This window comes from Chrysochloris asiatica, unplaced genomic scaffold, assembly GCF_000296735.1.
Source record: "Chrysochloris asiatica unplaced genomic scaffold, ChrAsi1.0 scaffold00183, whole genome shotgun sequence".
In the NCBI taxonomy this organism is placed as follows: Eukaryota; Metazoa; Chordata; class Mammalia; order Afrosoricida; family Chrysochloridae; genus Chrysochloris; species Chrysochloris asiatica.
In genome coordinates, this window is record NW_006408701.1 from 2,223,262 (window position 1) to 2,242,412 (window position 19,151).

Below are 19,151 nucleotides of genomic sequence, written 5' to 3' on the forward strand. Positions count from 1 at the left end.
CGTGGAGTCGGTTCTGACTCATAGCGACCCTGTACAGGGTTTCTGAGGCTGTAAATCTTTACGGGAGCAGAAAGCCTCATCTTTCTCCTGCGGAAGTTTCTATACTGTATGATAAAATACAAATGTCTTAATTGACCCTCTGTTAAAAGGACACACAGTGGAGAGACAGTAATGTGACTATATTACTAGTTTTTCTGAGAACAAAATAAAATATATAGGCCAATGATAAAAAAATTTAAATTGCCTACCTCAAACTCACGACGTTTCTCATAAATTGGAATGATCAACTTGGAAATCTCAGAAATCACTTCGTAACGCTCTGCCTTCCACAAGCCATCCGCACATTGTTCTAACAACTCCAGCAAAACCTCCTGCAAAAAGAGAAAAATCCAATTAAGACTTAAATCGTTTTAACAGTTTGAATAAATAAACCTTGAATCATTTTGAGGTATTAAGCATTAATAAAATATAAAATGACAACATTTTATATTTTAAATACTTGAAATATTTGAAGTTGAAATCATTCATAAAACTCTGAAAAAAAATGTTTACACTAGTAAACTATATCTGCTTATATTTTTATTCTGGTGTTGTCAAGTGCCGTCGAGTCAGTTCTGACCCATAGTGACCCTGTATAGGGTTTCTGCTGACCTTGCAGTTCAAACCGACTTTGCAGTCCAGAGCATTAACCCACAGCGCCACACCAGAACTCCTTATTTTTTATACTCACATAATAAAGTTGTTCACTGTACTTGCAAATGGCAACACACTGAGAAGGAGCATTTGTAAAGGTAATATACTGTTTGCTTCAAATTGAGGATGTCTGAAAATGTCTAACGGTAAATTTCTTTACAGGAGCATAAAGCCTCATCTCTCTTCCATGGAACAGCTGGTGGGTTTGAACTGTCAACCCTGAGGTTAGCAGTCCAGTGCTTATTCTATACCACCACAAGGGCTCAGTATCATCATAGGGTGAGGCTTATAGCACCCCTGAAATATTAAAAGTACTGAAAAGGAAGCATAGATGGAGGGAAAAATAAATTACACCTAAACATCACCAAGGAACGGAAGAACAAGGACCTTCCCTGCAAAGCTGGCGAGAGAGAACACCTTTTCCTAAAGCTGGCTTCCCGAATTCAGACTTCTAGCCTCCTACACTGTGAGACCAACACTCTTCTGTCAGTGTGTCATACTGCTGTGCTACTGGGAGCTGTGCCACCTGTATTTAAAACACCAGCAAGGTCACCCATGGGCAACAAGTTTCAGCAGAGCTTCCAGACTAAGACAGATTGGGAAGAACAAACCGGCCACTGGAAACCTTATGAACATCAATGAAGCATTGTCCGATTATAGTACTGCAAGAGGAGCCCCTCAGGTTGGAAGGTACTCAAAATAAGACTGTGAAGAGCTGCCTCCTCAATATAGAGTTGACCTTAATCCTTTACTAGCATTAGGAACCATGGTGGCACAGTTTAATGCTTTCAGCTGCTAATCAAAAGGTCAGCAGTTCAAACCCCACTAGTGGTTCTGAAGATGGAGCAATTTGCTTCTGTAATGATCACAGCCTTGAAAACCCTATGATAGGTTTACTCTGTTGTATAGGGCCAATGAGTAGAAATTAATTAATTCAACAGCAGTGGGATTTTTTGGGTTAAAAAGGGTACAATAAAAATAGCAGCCAATAACAAGCAGTAGCGAACAGGTGGAGCAAGCAGAACTCATATCCATTAGTGGTTGTTGTTATGTGCCGTGGAGTCGGTTCCGACTCATAGTGACCCTGTACAGGGTTTCCGAGGCTGTAAATCTTTACGGGAGCAGAAAGCCTCATCTTTCTCCTGCGGAACCGCTGGTAGTTTTGAACTGCTGACCTTGCAGTTCGCAGCCCGATTTGTAACCACTACGCTACCAGAGCTCCTAACCACTAGCGGTGGTGGTGGATATATGCCAGGGAGTCGGTTCTGACTCACGGTGACCCTGTATAGGGTTTCCAAGGCTGCAAATCTTTATGGGAGCAGAAAGCCTCATCTTTCTCCTGCAGAACAGCTGGTCATTTCACACTGCTGTCCTTGAGGTTAGCAGCCCAGCTCGTACATAACCCACTATGCTACCAGAGCTCCGTATCTACTGGTGGTGGGAGTATGTAATGGTCTAACCATTTTGAAAAACTTTGGCAACTCCTTAAAATAAACATTTTCCCTGGAATCCAGAAATTCCACCCCTAGGTATTTACTCAAAGGAAATCAGAATCTAAGTCCGCAGAAAACCTTGAAAACTAATGTTTATAGCAACTAATACTTACAACAGTCCCAAACTGGAAACGATCTAAACTTTAGCAACAGGAGAATAAACAACCAAATTGCCTATCAATACAATGGAATAGTATTTTGTAATGGAAAATATATGTTTTTATATACTCAACTGTATGGCTGAATCTCAAAAACATTCAATTAAGCCAAAGAAGCCAGATAAAAAAAGAGTGTATGAAAAATGATTCCATTTTTATGAGCTCAAAATACTAACAAAATGAATCTATGGTGACAGAAATGAGATAAGGGTGGGGAGACTGGAAATGGTCTCAAAGAAACTTTCTGGAAGATTTGACAAATTCTATGACAAAGTCCAAGGAGCTCTGGTAGCGTAGTGGTTACGAATCGGGCTGCTAACCTCAAGGTCGGCAGTTCAAAAGTACCAGCCGTTCCCTGGGAGAAAGATGAGGCTTTCTGCTCCCGTAAAGATTTACAGCCTTGGAAACCCTGTACAGAGTCGCTATGAGTCGGAATCGACTCCATGGTACTTAATAACTACCACTACCACCACCACCAACAACAACATGACAAAGTCCAGGGAGCCCTGGTAGCATAGTGGGTCATGAAGTGGGCTGCTAACCACAAGGTCAGCAGTTTGAATCTACCAGTAGCTCTGAAGGAGAAAAATGAGGCTTTCTGCTCCCGTAAAGATTTATATCCTTGGAAATCACAGACAGGGTTGCTATGAGTCAGAATTGACTGCACTGTATATAACCACCACCATTACAATAAAGTCCTGGTGTGGTGGTGTAGGATAAGCACTGGACTGTTAACCACAGGCTGGTGGTTCCTTGGAAACCCTAAACAGGGTCTCTATGGATCGGAACTGACTCAACAGAATTCAACAACAAATGATAAATTCTAGGAATCCTGGTTGTGGCACTGGATAAGCACTGGACTACCAACTATAAGGTCAGTGGGGTTCAAACTCACCAGCTGCTCCTATACAGGGTTGCTATGAGTTAGAACTGACTAGACAGCAATTAGCAACAACAACAAATGATAAACTCTACAACTTGTCAACTGGTAGGATGCATGGGTGTATACAACTGTCAAAACTCACTGAAGACTTCACTTAAGATGCATGTATTTTATTATGTGTTAATGATATCTTTTGTTATTGTGTGGAGTCAGTTCCTACTCCCGCTGTTTCAAATCAAAAGTCAGAAATAACTTAACAATTTTCATTATAATGTTTTAACTCACATATTTAAATATAGGCAATAAATAGATATTTTGTATTTTCATTTAAAAATGAGGGTGCTCCAAAAAGTTCATGGAAAAACTGAATTAAAACATAATGGAACTGTTCCATGAGCTTTTGAATCTCTCTTGTATAACTTGTAAATCAGTTTAAGTGGTTTTTGTTTTTTTCCCCCGTTGACTCAAGCATAAGGAAATAGATTATATAAACTGCAACATAAAATGGCATTTGGTAGAACATGTTTCTACCTGTAGGTATCAAATAAAGGTATGTAAAAATAATCCCAACAACTATGTTGACATAGAAAATTGATTATAGTTGTTTAGTAATAAGAAGTATCACTGTTCTAGTTTAGAGTATCAAATAGGGTCAGGTTCCAGGTCATCTTTTATGAGTAAGTTGAAGCTGTTTGGAAGGCAAGGATGTGACTTCAGCTGTGCTGAACCCACTTTAATTCTCAGAAATGATCTAAAACTTTCTGTTGCCAGCCAGTAAAACTGAGCAGTCTTTGGAAAATCATTAAAGGTTGATGAAGGTGCAGAAAGGCACAGCTTTACCGCCAAAAATTGTGTTGGGTTTAAAATTCAAGAATTTTGATTCTGTTATGATTAATTCATTCAGCAAACATGTACTAAACATCTACTTGCCTAGGTCCTGGGGGTAAACAGATGCCAACTTGCCTTTAAGAAGCCTCAGTGCCAATGATAAAGCTTGACATTGATGTAGCACTGAATGACTTATAAAGAGCTTTCACATCCCTATATTGTGAAGTCACCAGGCTAGTATTATTGTCCTTATTTTACTGATGAGGAGAAAGACCCATAAAGAAACAGTAGGTTCAACATGTAGTCTTATCCTTCTAGCTAAATGAACCAGAGTTGACTTGAGATTTGCTTGCATTATAAATACACATGCATAAAATATGTATTAAGTGTGTCACTATAATGTTTAATTTGATTGCTCTTAACTTAATCTGAGTTCTTAATTAAAAAATGATTTCTATGGGATTGCAACTCCTTCCATTTCTCTGCTTTTGTTTGTTTCTTCTCCTTGTTTATTTGTTCCCTGGGTGAACTTTTCCATGGTTCAGTCCTTGTTTCTCTGATCCTCACTTGCTATATATATTCTCTTGAATCCTTTCCTAGACACACCTTGCTTTGGTTCTCACACGGATATGATTTCCAGATGTGCATCTCCAACCCTGACCTCTTGCCTTAGAATCAGTTTATCTAATAGTATAATGGTTATTTACCTTTCAATAAACTTTCACTTAAAATTCAACACACATCTAAAGTGGAATTCCTTATCTTCCCTGCAAACCATCTAGGAATCTTTTTTTTTTTTTTTTTGTAATATCTAAAGTTGAAATCTCACAGACATCATAGCCTTTTCCGCTGCCGAGGTTTCCTCCTTTCTTCGCAGTGTTCCCTGAATCTGTCAGCCCCTATGGATGTGCCCCCAGTATATGTCCCACATTACCATTACATGGACGTTCTCTCTTCTTTTTTGCATCTGGTCATTTTCCTGCTCAAGAAGCTTTGATAACAATTCAACATTCTACTAAATAAAGCGTTTCTCAAAATATGGCTTCAAGTACTACACTCTACTTTTGTGAATCCATTGATGTAGCCAAAGGATCTACTCACTGTGTCCTATATATGTGCCTTCTGCTTGCCTACCTCTTACTACTTTTAGTCCATGCTATTCCCCTTTGCTAGACTGCCTCTGGTGTCTTGGTATGGCACTGGAGCATGAGCACTGGACTGCTAATGCTAAGGTCAGTGGTTCAAACCCAGAAGATATTCCTTGGAAATCCTTTACAGGGTCACCATGAGTCAGAACCAACTCAATGCCACTTAACAATAACAACAACAACAATGCTTTCTGGATGTTCTCATTTTCAAACCCTACTCCAGTTATTAAGGCGCTCTGGTAGTGTAGTGGTTACAAGTTGGGCTGATAACCTCGAGGTCAGCAGTTCGAAACTCCCAGATGTTCCACAGGAGAAAGATGAGGCTTTCTGCTCCCGTAAAGATTTACAGCCTCAGAAACCCTGTACAGGGTCGCTATGGGTCGGAACCGACTCCACGGCACATCATCACCATCACCACTCTAGTTATTACTCCTCTGTCCTACCTCAGCTAAAGGCATCTCTCATCTTTGACTCTGCTTGGCACACACCGTCTGTATGACTCACAGGACACTGTCTTGCTTTTATTCCATTTCATGCAGGTGCATTATCTCTTCAGGTAGACACTGGAGGTCACGAACCATGTGGAAATGGTTAACATGCTCAGCTTCTACATAAAAAGTAAGCGAGATTCATGTCCACCCAGAGATGCCTTGGAAAAAAAGCCCGGCAATCTACTTCCAAAAAATCAGCTGCTAAAAATCCTGTGGAGTACAATTTTATCTGAAACACATGGGGATGCCATGAGTAGGAATCCGTTTTATGGAAATTTGTTGATATTGATGTTACATTAGCAAGTACAGGGCTTTGCTTTCACGTCTATGTTCAACTTTTTGTAGATTGACAGCTGAAACTGTTTTCTATTCATATCAAGTTTGGTGGTGGGAGTTATGTGCCGTGGCGTCGGTTCTGACTCATAGTGACCCTGTACAGGGTTTCCGAGGCTGTAAATCTTCACAGGAGCAGAAAGCTTCATCTTTCTCCAGCAGAACAGCTGGTAGTTTCCAACTGCTGACCATGAGATTAGTAGCCCGATTCATAACCACTACACTACCAGAGTTCCTTACATCAACTTTAGAGCAGAGTTTCTCAATTTTTAAAAATACTTTCATGCATGCTTTGCTCTGTTGAAGTAAAAAGACAATTAGAATGCTAACTCTATTTTCTTTATTAGCTTTTACCCCCAATGTAAGCCGACCCAGATCTGGTGACTGGGATGGTGATTTGAGGATGGTAAATGCTGTTTCTAAATGCAGACAATGGAACTAGTTCCAGAGACAGCATTTTACATTCTATACAGGGCAGCTTTGTCTTGAGGAGTTTTCACCATTAAGTTCATTGGAAAGCACTGTCTAATGTAACTATTCAGACGTTAAATTATATAACTGCTAACACAGTCCCTGGAATCTTACTTCACTATAATGGACATCCATCATTCCAGCATCTTCTTTCATTGCTCCTTCTTCATCTATATTGGGAGTGATTTTCTTGAAGGCTGAACATCCATTAGAGAACAATTCTGTGTGAATAAAAAGCAGTGGAGTAAATTTATTAAAAAATACTTTGTAAATAATGGATAGGCTTACAAGATTGGTTAACCTTAAAGATAAAAACATATCCTTTTGTAAGGATAAAAGTCATAGTTGCAAGTTCCAGTTGCAAAAAAAGAATTTTACAAAAGATTTCTATTTCCTACTGTTTTTTCCTCCAAAAGTTAACTCCAGCATAAGTTTCACTCTTTGACAGTGCATCATTTTCAAGGGCTAGCAGAGAGTAAGTAATTCTTTCCCTAGTCATCAGGTCAGTGGTTTGAACCCACCAGTCGCTCCTTGGAAACTCTATACAGGGTCACTATGAGTCGGAACCGAATCAACAGCACTTAGCAACAACAACAGTGCGAGCTAAGAAATTTACGTAATGCTTTGACCATGTGTATGTTCGTGACCTTTCACTTAATCAAGAGTGGCATTCACTCCTCAGGTAGCCACTGAATGATCTTTTGTAACCATCTCCAGTTTGTAGTTTCAGTGGAGAACTGAAAAGGAACTGCATTGTTGGAGAAAGACTAGTTTAGGACTTGTATAAGAGGCAGGAAATCAAACAGATGGCAGGGATGAAGCATTCTTAGAGACACAGGATAGGGCATTGCAAGAACCATAGCTTCTGGAGTTAATAAACCCAGCTCTATCACTCATCTCTTCGAAATTTTAAAATTCCATCTATCTATAAAGCATGAATTATCAAAGCTACTTGATGAAAATTAAATGAAGTATAAAGTAGTTAGAACAGAGCCTAGCATACAACAAATTACTCAGTGAATTGTCATTACCAAAGAAGTCTACCAATAAATAAACTAGTTTCCCCAAGACAGAATAAAATAAATCACTGTTGTCAGCTAGTATAGCAAGTGACTCTGCAACTGGACCTCTGGGAAGTAGGAAGTGAGCCCCAGCTGAGAACAGCTGCTATAGGATTGTGGACCAAATCGTTACTGTCAAGCAGAAGTCTGGGTGTGGAACATCACATAGATTTTAGACATGGGAACATGTCTAAGCACTCTCCTCTGTACTCATAGCGAAGTGTGCTGTAATTTCAGAGTCCAAGGATAATTTGTTCTCCTTATAACAGACTTTGATTTATTGCTGATAATAGCTGGTCACAAAGGCAGTAAATAGCTCTACAATTTCTAATAGTCAGGCTTAGAAATAATGACCTACTCACAACTAAGTATCTGGTAATCTTTGTGGGGTTAGAAGGTTGGGGAGGGAAGAAACTGTTGAAGAAAGTTAGACCTCATGCTGAGATTTTGGAGAAGTCTGGTGGAGAAAATGTCAAGTATCAAAGCTTGGATTTTACGAACTTTTCATGTCTATATTTTAATGTCTATAAGATGCTAACTAGAAATGCATCTTACAAGTAAAATGCTTGACTGAACATGAGTTACCTAATAATCGCTACATTTCCTATAAAAGAGTTGGAAGTCCTGTGGAGTAAGTGGAATTGTTATATTTGTCCTCTAAATTTTATTTATGTTGTATTGAGAATACACACGGCAAAACACACCAATTTTCTATGTGTGCAATTCAGTGTGTGATCAAGAAACAATGACATTGAAAGGGTGTAGCACATCAGGATAAGCACTAGGCTGCTAACCACAAGGTTGGCAGTTCAAACCCACTAGCTGCTACTCAAGAAAACCCTATACAGTGTTACTACCAGTCAAAGCCACCTAACAACCTAGAGGAAGATTACACTCCCTTGTTTGCCTAAGTGTTTAAGTTACCAACCTTTGTTTGTTAGGGTCTTTAAAATGCTTGAGGCAAATTCTGACAGGCCTTAATTCTGGAAAGATTTTCAGATGAAACTAGTTTCTGAGTGGCCAGTTTACATATCTCAGCTGTGAGAGGCCTCTGTTTAAGAGATTTCATATAGCTCCATATGCAGCCTTCGTTAAGATGGCCCTGGAGAGTCTCTCTGGTATTTGACCTGGATTCCAGATCTCACACTTGATAGCTAGAGCTTCTATAATCTAGACTTCGATTGTGAGGAGAGAAAGATGTTAAGGAGAGGAGTTAGTAGTTAAACTGTCCAAGTAGAACACAAGTTAATCCATCAAAAAAGCAAAGGATGGAGGAAGCAGTCCAACCCACAAGAAAAGAAGCTTGCTAGTTAACAACAACAACAACAACAGTCAAAAGAAGATGACTGCTAGTTAAAAAAAAGAAGGAAAAAAAGGAGTCCTGAGGATTGGGCAAGAAGAGAAAAGGCTAGGATTAGGATGGAAGAGGACAGAACGAGTCTTGCAGAATTTAAGCCATCAGACCCTGGGTACAAAGATTAGGGATAGTGAGCAACATTACCCTATAAGGAATGAAAAGAATAGGCTCAATGGGAAAGGAAATTGCATGTTCTAGGGTGATGGGGGGAGTCCTACAGGCCTGATGATTTGTTGAACCTCAGATGGTATGTAGTAGGGAAGAATGCAGAGAGACGTGACTTTTGTCTTCCCTGGGGGAAACAGTTGTGCCCTCTCTCAGGAGAAGACAGACATAGTCTAGCCTCCAGAGTGGTGGAGTTAAGTGCCATCAAGACGAATCCAACTCACAGTGACCCTGTATATGGTCAGACTCAATGGCACTTAATAACAACAAGTAGTATTTTAGTCTATTAAAAAATCTTTTATAGTACACTTCAAGAGAAATAGCTTAAGAATTTGAGAAAGCAAACAGAAAACTTCAGGCAATTGATATAGATTTAAAATAAATGAATTATCCTTCTTCTTTGTCTTTATTATCAAACGACACTGATAATAGAAAACAAAGAGTTCTAGAGTTGCCCAATGATGTTTGATAAAACTTTTTTTCAGTTCTACACTCAAATATATTTTTTATTTTCTCTGTGAATATCCAGGTTTTATATGAACTTCAAAAACCCCACTAACAATGGTGAAGTGTGGAGTTGTTAACACTGGATGGCATGTTAACAGATTCAACTTTTAGCTTGTATATGATTTTAAATTAGTAGTTCACCTCGATACAGCAATCATAGCTTAATCAGCTCATTAACGACAGAAGGGGTTTTGTATTACTGAAACCAACTTAATATTATTTTCTCCCTTCTGAGGACTTTACTATCATGACCACTGTAGAATAAGGTTCTCTAATGTACTGTTGAGTCAGTTTCAACTCATAGCGACCATGTATAGGGCTTCCTAGTAGCAGCTGGTGGATTTGAACTGCCGACCCTGTGGTTCACAGTCCACTGTTGATTCTACAGCACCACACCAGGACTCTAGTTTAGGCAAGTAGAACTTCCCAGGTTTAAAGATAGATGGCACCTATTAATAACTATGCAATCTTCTCCTTCATTTATCAGTCTTTTTGTTTAAAATTAAAAACAACATTTTTTTCCCCTCCTCAGAGAGGGGCTCTTTAATGTCTATAAAGAATATCTTCTTAAAAACCTTGAATGCATTATGAAATAAATATTTATATAACTAGTTAAAAGCACTGGATTCACTTGTTGAAACAAGTCACAGGGTTTGATGTGTACGCTAGTCAACTCATGGCTAAGGCTCAAAAAATGATAGCAAGATTTTTATTCTGTTTTGATTGCTATTTTGTCCAATCCTATAATGAAACTTCTAAAACTTAAGGATTCATAAATGATAGAAATAATTCTTGGTTTTTCACTCAGTTTTAAGGTTGCTTGTTTCAAAACTAAATATTGTAGAAAAATATTCATTTCAATTATATTTGACTATAGTGTAAAAAATCCAAAGGGGTACAGTTTTATAGTTAGTGGACACAGAATTCTTACTTCATACTTGTAGTAATAGAAAAATGACAGTGTATTAGTCTAATTTCTCTGAAAGACCCCCATAAAATTATATGCAGTATTGTATTTGAGAGGCTCAGATCTGCCTGTTTATTTGATGTGCAATTTCAGTATTCATTTATATATATACTATAACTTCACAGTTATACCAGTGATATATAAAAACAAAAAACAAAACCCCAACTTTTTCTGAAAACTTAAACTCTTCATTATAAATCTTAATATGCACTTATTGTTGCTAAGTGTCATCTAGTCAGTTCTGAGGAGTGGCTGGTGGGTGTGAACTGCCAATCCTGTGGTTAGCAGTCCAGTGCTTATCCTATAACAACACACCAGGACTCTACTTCTACACATATACATTAAAAGGAACAACAAAACAAGATTAAAAAAAAACCCTAGAACAAATATACCAATTTAAAACACATGGATTGGTCAAAAGATTTTCAGTATCAAACATAAAATGCTAAATTAAAAATATTAGTCAAATGAATTTAAACTAAATTTAAAGTATTAGCTAAATTTAAAATATGAGTCAAATGAATCTACATTTAAATCATGAGATCTTTGGGAAGAATTCTTTTTCCTTTCCAAATATAAAGATTCTCTGAATGGGTAGTGGTTGGAGACAAACACACTCTGAGCCTTAGGTAAATGAAACATAAATAATTAACTTTCAGAATTCTGGAATTAAAAAACAAAACACAGTTGTACTTCTATAGCTAAAGCCAAAGAATGATATGAGTCTCCTAAATTGGTTTCATTTTGCACTAATGCTACTCACTGCATGGCCTTTTTTTAATTTAAGGAAGTAGCTGAAATATTGTACTAGATATTGTGATAGATAGGGGCGGTTTCTTGATTACAATTGCTGCTGCCAAGCAAATAATAAAACCCAATTCAACTGCTTTACTATTTGAGTAATCAGTTACAGTTGCCAACAATAGTCTTTCTGGAAAGGAAAGCTTTTGGGCAAAGACCTGAATTAGAGCTGCTGGATTTTGACGTCCTTTGAGAGCATGGCTCCCTGTTCAATGCACCCAAGTAGCTTTACAGACATGGTTGATGGGCAGTGGTTGGTGAAGCTGAGGCAGAAGGGACAGAAAGAAGTAGTTTGTATTTATTCTGAGCTTCTCAGGAGCCCTAAGAAGAATTTAATTTGTGGCAGTCTTCCAGGGAGACAGCCTTGGAAATAAACATTGGACATCAGGCCTGGCTTGGTATTATATAACTGATTCTTGTACGCCTTAAAGAAAGCAGAAAGCAGATGAACAAACCCACTCTTCTTTCCTAACAATTGCTGTTTAACACCAAAGGTCTTCTGAAGGTAGACATATTTTTCAGAGCTCAATTAAATCATATTTATAGTTGTAATCTACTAAGGTAGAAACTACTGTGCTAACTGAAAATTTCCCTCTCAAAAACAGAAGTATCTTACTTTTTCGATGAAGAAACTCTGCAACCAAAGCTGCTACGTGAACATAACACATTGCAGCCTAAAAAGGAAAAAAAAAAAAGAACCCATGAGAATGTGCTCAATGGCAATAGAAGGGCTCTGTTTAGAATAAAACCTTAAGTCTGTCACCTCTGAAAAATCGCCATTTTTTATGTGAATCTTGGCCATGCTGTCAAGCCAGGTTTTCCTGAGCTCCGGGGTGCTTGCATAGGACTTGGCTAAGCTATACTGGAGATCAATTAGCATTTCAGGGTCTTTCTCATGTTCCTTCATCTGAGCAGTGGCCATCAGAACAGTCCGGATTCTCTTGGTCAAGTCTTTGACTTCTGTGGGAAAAGCAGTTGCCTAAATTTGAGACAAATGAAAAAGACACGTTTTAACCATATTATTGATGTGCTGTAAGCCTCAGCATCCAATCCTGAGAACATCGTGAGATTTTTATTACTTGGAATGTGCTTTTAGGTATATTGCACGCTGTTGTTGTTAAGTACTGTTGAGTCAGTTGCAACTCATATGGTTTCTGAAAAGTGGCTGGTAGGTTTGAACTGCTAACCTTGTAGTTACCAGTTAAGTGGTCATCCTATAGCGTCACACCAGAAGTGCAGGTCTACTGCATTGGACAAGCCTAAAGAGCTTCACATTAATTATCTTTAAAATATATATAACTAGTCCAGATTTCAAAGGTTCTAAACTTGAGGAGCATTATATTCACGATCCTTAAGGGCATGGGCTCTAGAAACAGACTGCGGGGCTTAGAATTCTAGTTGTTACACTGTGGATTCCATGGTCATATGTGCCCATTACTGTGTGGACTTATATTGCTGATGGTGGTGGTGTGCCAACAAGTCGATTCCGACTTACAGCAACCCTACATATGTTCCAAGACGGTACATCTTTATGGGAGCAGAAAGCCTCATCTTTCTTTCTTGGAGTGCCTGGTGGACTTGAACCGCTGACCTTGTGCTTAGCAGCCCAATTCATAATCCACTATGCTACCAGAGCCTCTGTAGCACTTGCCGTTGAGTTAGTTCCACCTCATAGCAAGCCTGTATAGAGTTTTTCTAAGTAGCAGCTAGTGGGTTTAAACTGCAGATCTCGTGGGTCGCAAGTCCAGTGCTTATCCTAAAGTGCCACACCAGGAATAGTAGCTAAAAATTGGTGACAGCTTATTATGTACCAGACACTGGTCTGGGTGCTTTACACATCTGAACTTAATTTTGACAACTCTGTGAGTTAAGCACAATTTTGTTTTAATAAGGGGAAAAGTGAGGCACAGAACAGTTTAGTGGCTTGGTAAGTCACAGAGATAGGAGTAATTATACCCAGGCAGGTGGCTCTAAGAAATTTTCATTATTCTGCCCCCAGGATGCTCAACCAACACCCTTTAAAACATAATTATTATTGTTAAATAATGTGCATTATTGATCAATGTACTGGTGGACAGGTACACCTTGGTGTCATCAGCTTAATCAGTAATGACTGCCTAACAGAATAGCACACAGCCACTTCAAAACTAAGTCAGAAAAAAGGTTTTCTAACAAGAAGAGACAACACAAATGTGATTTACTTTGAAAAAGTATTAATCCATAAGTATAACAAGGCATTATGGATGCTAAAATTGGGAAAATAAGCTTAGAATTTAAGTTAATGATCAATGATCACAAACCATAAGTTGTTTCTATGCTCACAACTCCTCTGTCAGTTTGTCGTACTGTGGTGGTTTATGTGTTGCTGTGACACTGGAAGCTACGCCATTGCATTTAAAATACTAGCAGGGTCACTATGGTGGACAGGTTTCAGTGGAGCTTCCAAACTAAGATGGACTAGAAAGAGGACTTGGGGTTCTACTTCTAAAATAATTGACCACTGAGCAATTCATGAATAGCATGGGGCATTATCTGGTAAGTGCCAGAAGATGAGTGCCTCAAGATGGAAGGCACTAAAATTACAATTGGGCCAACCAAAATGATGTGTTTAAGACCTTCATTAGCTGATGTTACATGGCTCAAAATGAGAAGAAACAGTTGCATTAATAATTCCTATGTGGATGTATGAAGTATGAATCTAGCAAAATTAGAAGTTGTCAGAAATGCAATGGAACCCATAAAAATTACTGTCTATACATTAGTGAGCTGAAATAGAATGGGATTGGACATTTTGAATACGACAATCATATTTTCTACTATGCTGGGAATGACAAATTAAAACAGGAATGGCAGCACATTAATCATCAAAAAGATCATTTCAGTATGTATCCTGAAACACAATGCTGTTACGTGATAGGATAATATCTGTATACCTACAAGGAAGATCAGTTAATAAAACTATGATTCAAATTTATACACCAACCACTAATACCAAAGATGAAGAAATTGAGGATTTTTTCCAACCAATTTCTGAAGTCTGAAATTAATCAAACATGCATTGATGATTACTGTTGAATAGAATGCAAAACTTGGAAAGGATCTGCAGTTGGAAAATATGGCCTTGGTGATTGAAACTCTGCTGGAGATTGCCTGATGCAATTTTGCAAGACCAACAACCAATTCATTGGACAAACTTTCAACAACATAAATGGTGACTATACACATGGATCTCACCAAGTGTAAAGCACACAAATCAAATCAACTACATCTGTAAAAAGAGATGATGGACAAGTTCAGAATCATCAGCCAAAACAACGCGAGGCGCCAACTGAGCAACAGACCAACCAATTACTCATGTTGTTGTTATGTGCCGTACAGGGTTTCCGAGGCTGTAAATCTTTACGGGAGCAGAAAGCCTCATCTTTCTCCCGCAGAACAGCTGGTAGTTTTGAACTGCTGACCGTGAGATTTGCAGCCCGATTCGTAACCACTACGCTACCAGAACATTGGCAAGCTCAAATTGAAGCAAAGGAAAAATAAAGCCAATCCATGAGTGCCAAAGTACAATCTTTTTTTTTTTTTTTTTAAGCGCTTTTATGATTTTATTTAGCACAAATAGCACTAGAAAGCAGGCTGTCTGTTCATTGTCTTCGCTGCGCAGCCTGGCACTGGGATCGGTGACTCTGATGGCCGGCTGAGCTGCTCTTTCCACGACGGCTTTGCGGTTCTTGGAAGAAATGTTGTGAGGATTCTCTACACAGTCAGGTTTGTTGCACATCAGCAGCACCTCCAGCTCTTTGACGTTGTGAACGAGGAACTTGCAGAAGCCGCTGGGCAGCATGTGTTTTGCCTTCTTGTTGCTCCCATATCCAATGCTGGGCATTAAGATCTGGCCCTTAAATCTTCTCCGCACCCTGGGCTTGCACCATTTACACTTAATTTTGACATAATGATCTGATTGGTTCTGGATGAACTTCCTGGTCCTCTTTTTGACAATCTTGGGCTTCACCAGGGGTCTTAGGGCAGCCATGATGCCTGATAAGATGGCTGCCTCCTCCTTAGGCAGCACAGAAGAAGAGCCCAAAGTACAATCTTGAGTATATCATATCTGATTTTAGAAAACATCTCAAGGATAAATTGAAGGCATTGATACTCGTGACTGAAGACCAGACAAGTTGTGGGATGGCATCAAGGACATCATTTATGAAGAAAACAAAAGAACAGAACAAAATGGAGACTCCAAAGTTTGCTCTTGACAATAGAATAGCCAAAGTGAATGGAAGAATGAGAAAGCTAAAGAGTTGAGCAGAAGATTTCAAAGGGATGCTCAAGAAGAAGCCAAATAAAGTATTACACTGAAATGTGCAAATACCTGGAGCTTGAAAACCAAAAGAGAAGAACACGCTCAACATTTCTCAAGCTGAAAGAACTGAATAAAAAATTCAAGTCTCAGGTTGTAGTATTAAAGGATTCTATGGGCAAAATATTGAATGATGCAGGAAGCATCAAAAGGAGATGGAGATGCATGGAGGGGATTGTAACCATGGCAATGAAACGATACACGATAGAATGAATGTAAAACTAATGATCTCCCATGTAAACTATCATATAATTCACAATAAAACATTAAAAACAAAACAAAAAGAAGACGGAAGTAGTCATGGAGGGCTAGAGCTGAGCGTGAAGCATCCAGCTGATATAAAGTGAGTGGAGACATACAAGAACACCTAAACTTGCAGATAGTACCCATTTGACCTTGCCTTGATGGCTTGATAATCAGAACTTGACTAGAGGAAGATAAGAGAAAAAAAAATTGATAAGGGAAATGAAGGTAAATTGCTACGATTTGATGAACTTTACCTATACTCATAGATGTTGTCACTGAAAATACCAACAGAAAGGGATGGAATCTTCACATCAAGTTTCAATGCTATCCCCTCTGTATACAGGGTAGATAGGAACGGGCAACTTAGACATTGGCTACCTAAAATGAGGGGACTATAAAGGCACAAAATGACTGGCTTACAAGGTTTCAAGAGGGAGATTAGTTTAAGAGTTTGGGAGGGGAAGAAAGCATCCCCACTGAAGAGTTTTCATCTTGTCTAGATGGGTCTGGTGAAAAGAGATGGGGACAAGATTCTTATAATTCAATAGTGATTCATTGTTATCATGACTAATTGTGACTGTCACAACTGTAAAGGTACAAGTTTTATAACAAAATCGGGGGAGTAGTTAATGTTACAGTCCAGAAACAGAGGACCCTAGGACCATCAAGGGAGAAGAGCACAAGTGGAATGTGGGACCCTATCCAGAGAAGCAGCGACACCAGAGATAGAAGCAGAGATGAGGATATGGAGACAGGGAGCAGCTGAGGACTCTAGAATCATGGAAAGAGAGGGACTGAATGCTGGCGGCCAGGGGATAGGCTTTCAGAATATGCCCTTTGGTGGTTTAAATTATTATATATTCCTGAGTGTTTTTGTGTACCTCTCCCCACCCCTTCCTGCCCCCCCCCAAAAAAAAAAATAAAACAGAGGGAATGGAAGCAAATACTGTTGGATGATGATGCACAGAGGAGATTGTAAATCATTGCAATGAAATGATGGTATAAAGCCAATGTTCTCCCATATAAACTATCACTCAGTTCACACACACACACACACACACACACACACACAAAAAGATGGAAGGAACACACAGAATCAATACACCAAAAAGAATTGGTGAATATTCAAACATTTCAAGAGGTAACATATGATTAAGAACAAATGGTATTGAAGGAAGACGTCTAAGATGGACTGAAGGTGTTGATTTAGAAAAAAAAAGGGCTGCGGGAATTGACAGAAGACCAGTTGAAATGTCTTAACAAATTGATGCAGCACTGGACGCACTCACTTGTCTGTGCTAAGAAATTTGGAAGACAGCTACTTGGCCAGCCGACTGGAAGAGATCCATATTTATGCCCTTCCCAAAGAAAGGTGACCGAAAAGAATAAAGAAACTATTGAACAAAATTATTAATATCACACACAAGTTAATTTTTTGCTGAACATAACTAAAAACTGGTTGTAGCAATACATTGACAGGGAGCTGCCAGAAATTCAAGCCAGAATGAGAGAGATCGTATCTGTCAGCCAAGTCATATGGATCTTGGCTGAAAGTAGAGAATACCAGAAAGATGTTTTTCTGTGTTTTATTGACTATGCAAAGGCATATGACTGTGTGGCTCATGACAAGCTATGGACAACAATGTGAAGGATGGGAATTTTAGAACACTTAACTGTCCTCATGTGGAATCTGTACATAGGCTGTCCTTAGGACAGCACAAAGGGGTATACTGTTGTTGTTGTTGTTATGTGCTGTGGAGTCGGTTCAAGGGATATATTATGTGGTTTAAAATCAGGTAAGGTGTCTGTAAGCATTGTGTTGTATTCTTTCACCTTAATTTATACGCTGGGCAAAGAATCCCAGAAACTGAAAGAGGAAGAATGAGGCATCAAGACTGGAGCAAGACTAGAGGAAGACTCGTTAACAATCTGTGATATTCAGATGGCACAACTTTGCTGCTGAAAGTAAAGAGAAATTGAAGCACTTACTGATGAGGATCAAAGACTATAACCTTCAATATGGACTACACCTCAATATAAAGGGGAAAAAAAAAAGGTCCTCACAACTGGACCAATAAGGAACACCAGGATAAACAGAGAAAAGACTGAAGCTGTCAGGGATTTCATTTTATTTGGACAGGAAATCAAATGATGAATATTGGGAAATCTGCTGCAAGACTTCTTTAAAATGTTAAACACCGAAAGAAAAACAAAACAACAACAACAACAAAAAAAACCAAAAAAAAAACTGAAAAGATGTCAGTTAAGGACTAAGGTGTGCCTGACCCAAGCCATGGTATTTTCAATGACCTCCTCTATATGTGAAAGCTGGACAATAAATAATGAGACCAAAGGAGAATTGATGTCTTTGAATAAAGGTGTTAGTGAAGAATATTGAATATGCCACAGACTGCCAGAAGAACAAACAAATCTGTTTTGGAAGAAATACAGTCAGGTGCTCCTTAGAAATGAGAATGGCGAGACTTCATTTTTCATACTTTGGACATGCTATCAGGAAGAAGCAATCCCTGCAGAAGGACATCATGCTTATTAAAGCAGAAAGTCAGTGAAACAGAGGAAGTCTCTTAAGGAGATGGGTTAACACAATGACTGCAATAATGGGTTCAAACACAGGATGATTGTGAGGATGGTGCAGGACCAGGCCATTCTGTTGTACGTAGGGCTGCTATGAGTTGGAACCTGACTCGAAGGCACTGAACAACAACATGCTCATGGGGTTTAGTTAGTGATCTCCTAGGGAACCAGTAGAACTGGCTGAAAAGCAAACTTTCCCAGCCTGAGAGCAGCTGGCACTACTCAGTGTTCGGCTTTTTTCTCCCTCAGCCTGAGCAATGTTCCTATGGGAAGATTTTTTTGTGCACAAACTCTACATGTCTCAACTATCAAATATGGTGTGACTGTGAGCTTTTTTTCCCTGCAGATTTTACACATTATTGTCAAATTACGCTGGAAGATGACCTTTCCCAAGAATGGGGATGATTCCTCTGGGAGGAAAACTCCTCAGCCAATGAAGGATTCTTCTTCCCTCCCTCACATGTATCACTCACTGAAGATTAAAACCTGCATTTGTTGTTAAGGAAGTAACATACAGAATTTTATAATGCTATTGATTTTAAGTATGTAAGTAAGAAAGAGGAATGATCAGAGCCCTGGGCTTGGCATCAGCCT

General features: G+C 38.9%; 2 protein-coding genes across 2 annotated transcripts in view; both read right to left on the reverse strand.

Moving 5' to 3' along the window:
• DOCK11 (dedicator of cytokinesis 11) overlaps positions 1–19,151 on the reverse strand; it is a 280,134-nt gene that overhangs the window by 25,679 nt on the left and 235,304 nt on the right. Inside the window, exons 44-47 of the mRNA XM_006872109.1 lie at positions 12,120–12,335; positions 11,973–12,030; positions 6,613–6,719; positions 249–371 (exon numbers count right to left, since the gene is read on the reverse strand). Coding sequence (XP_006872171.1) covers positions 249–371; positions 6,613–6,719; positions 11,973–12,030; positions 12,120–12,335 — 504 coding nt within the window. The remainder of the gene's footprint in view (positions 1–248; positions 372–6,612; positions 6,720–11,972; positions 12,031–12,119; positions 12,336–19,151) is intronic.
• On the reverse strand, positions 13,594–15,386 carry LOC102837379 (60S ribosomal protein L32-like). Its single transcript, XM_006872123.1, has 2 exons — positions 14,979–15,386; positions 13,594–13,602 (listed from the first exon to the last, which is right to left on the reverse strand). The coding sequence occupies exons 1-2, from the start codon at positions 15,384–15,386 to the stop codon at positions 13,594–13,596; spliced, it is 417 nt and encodes a 138-aa protein (XP_006872185.1).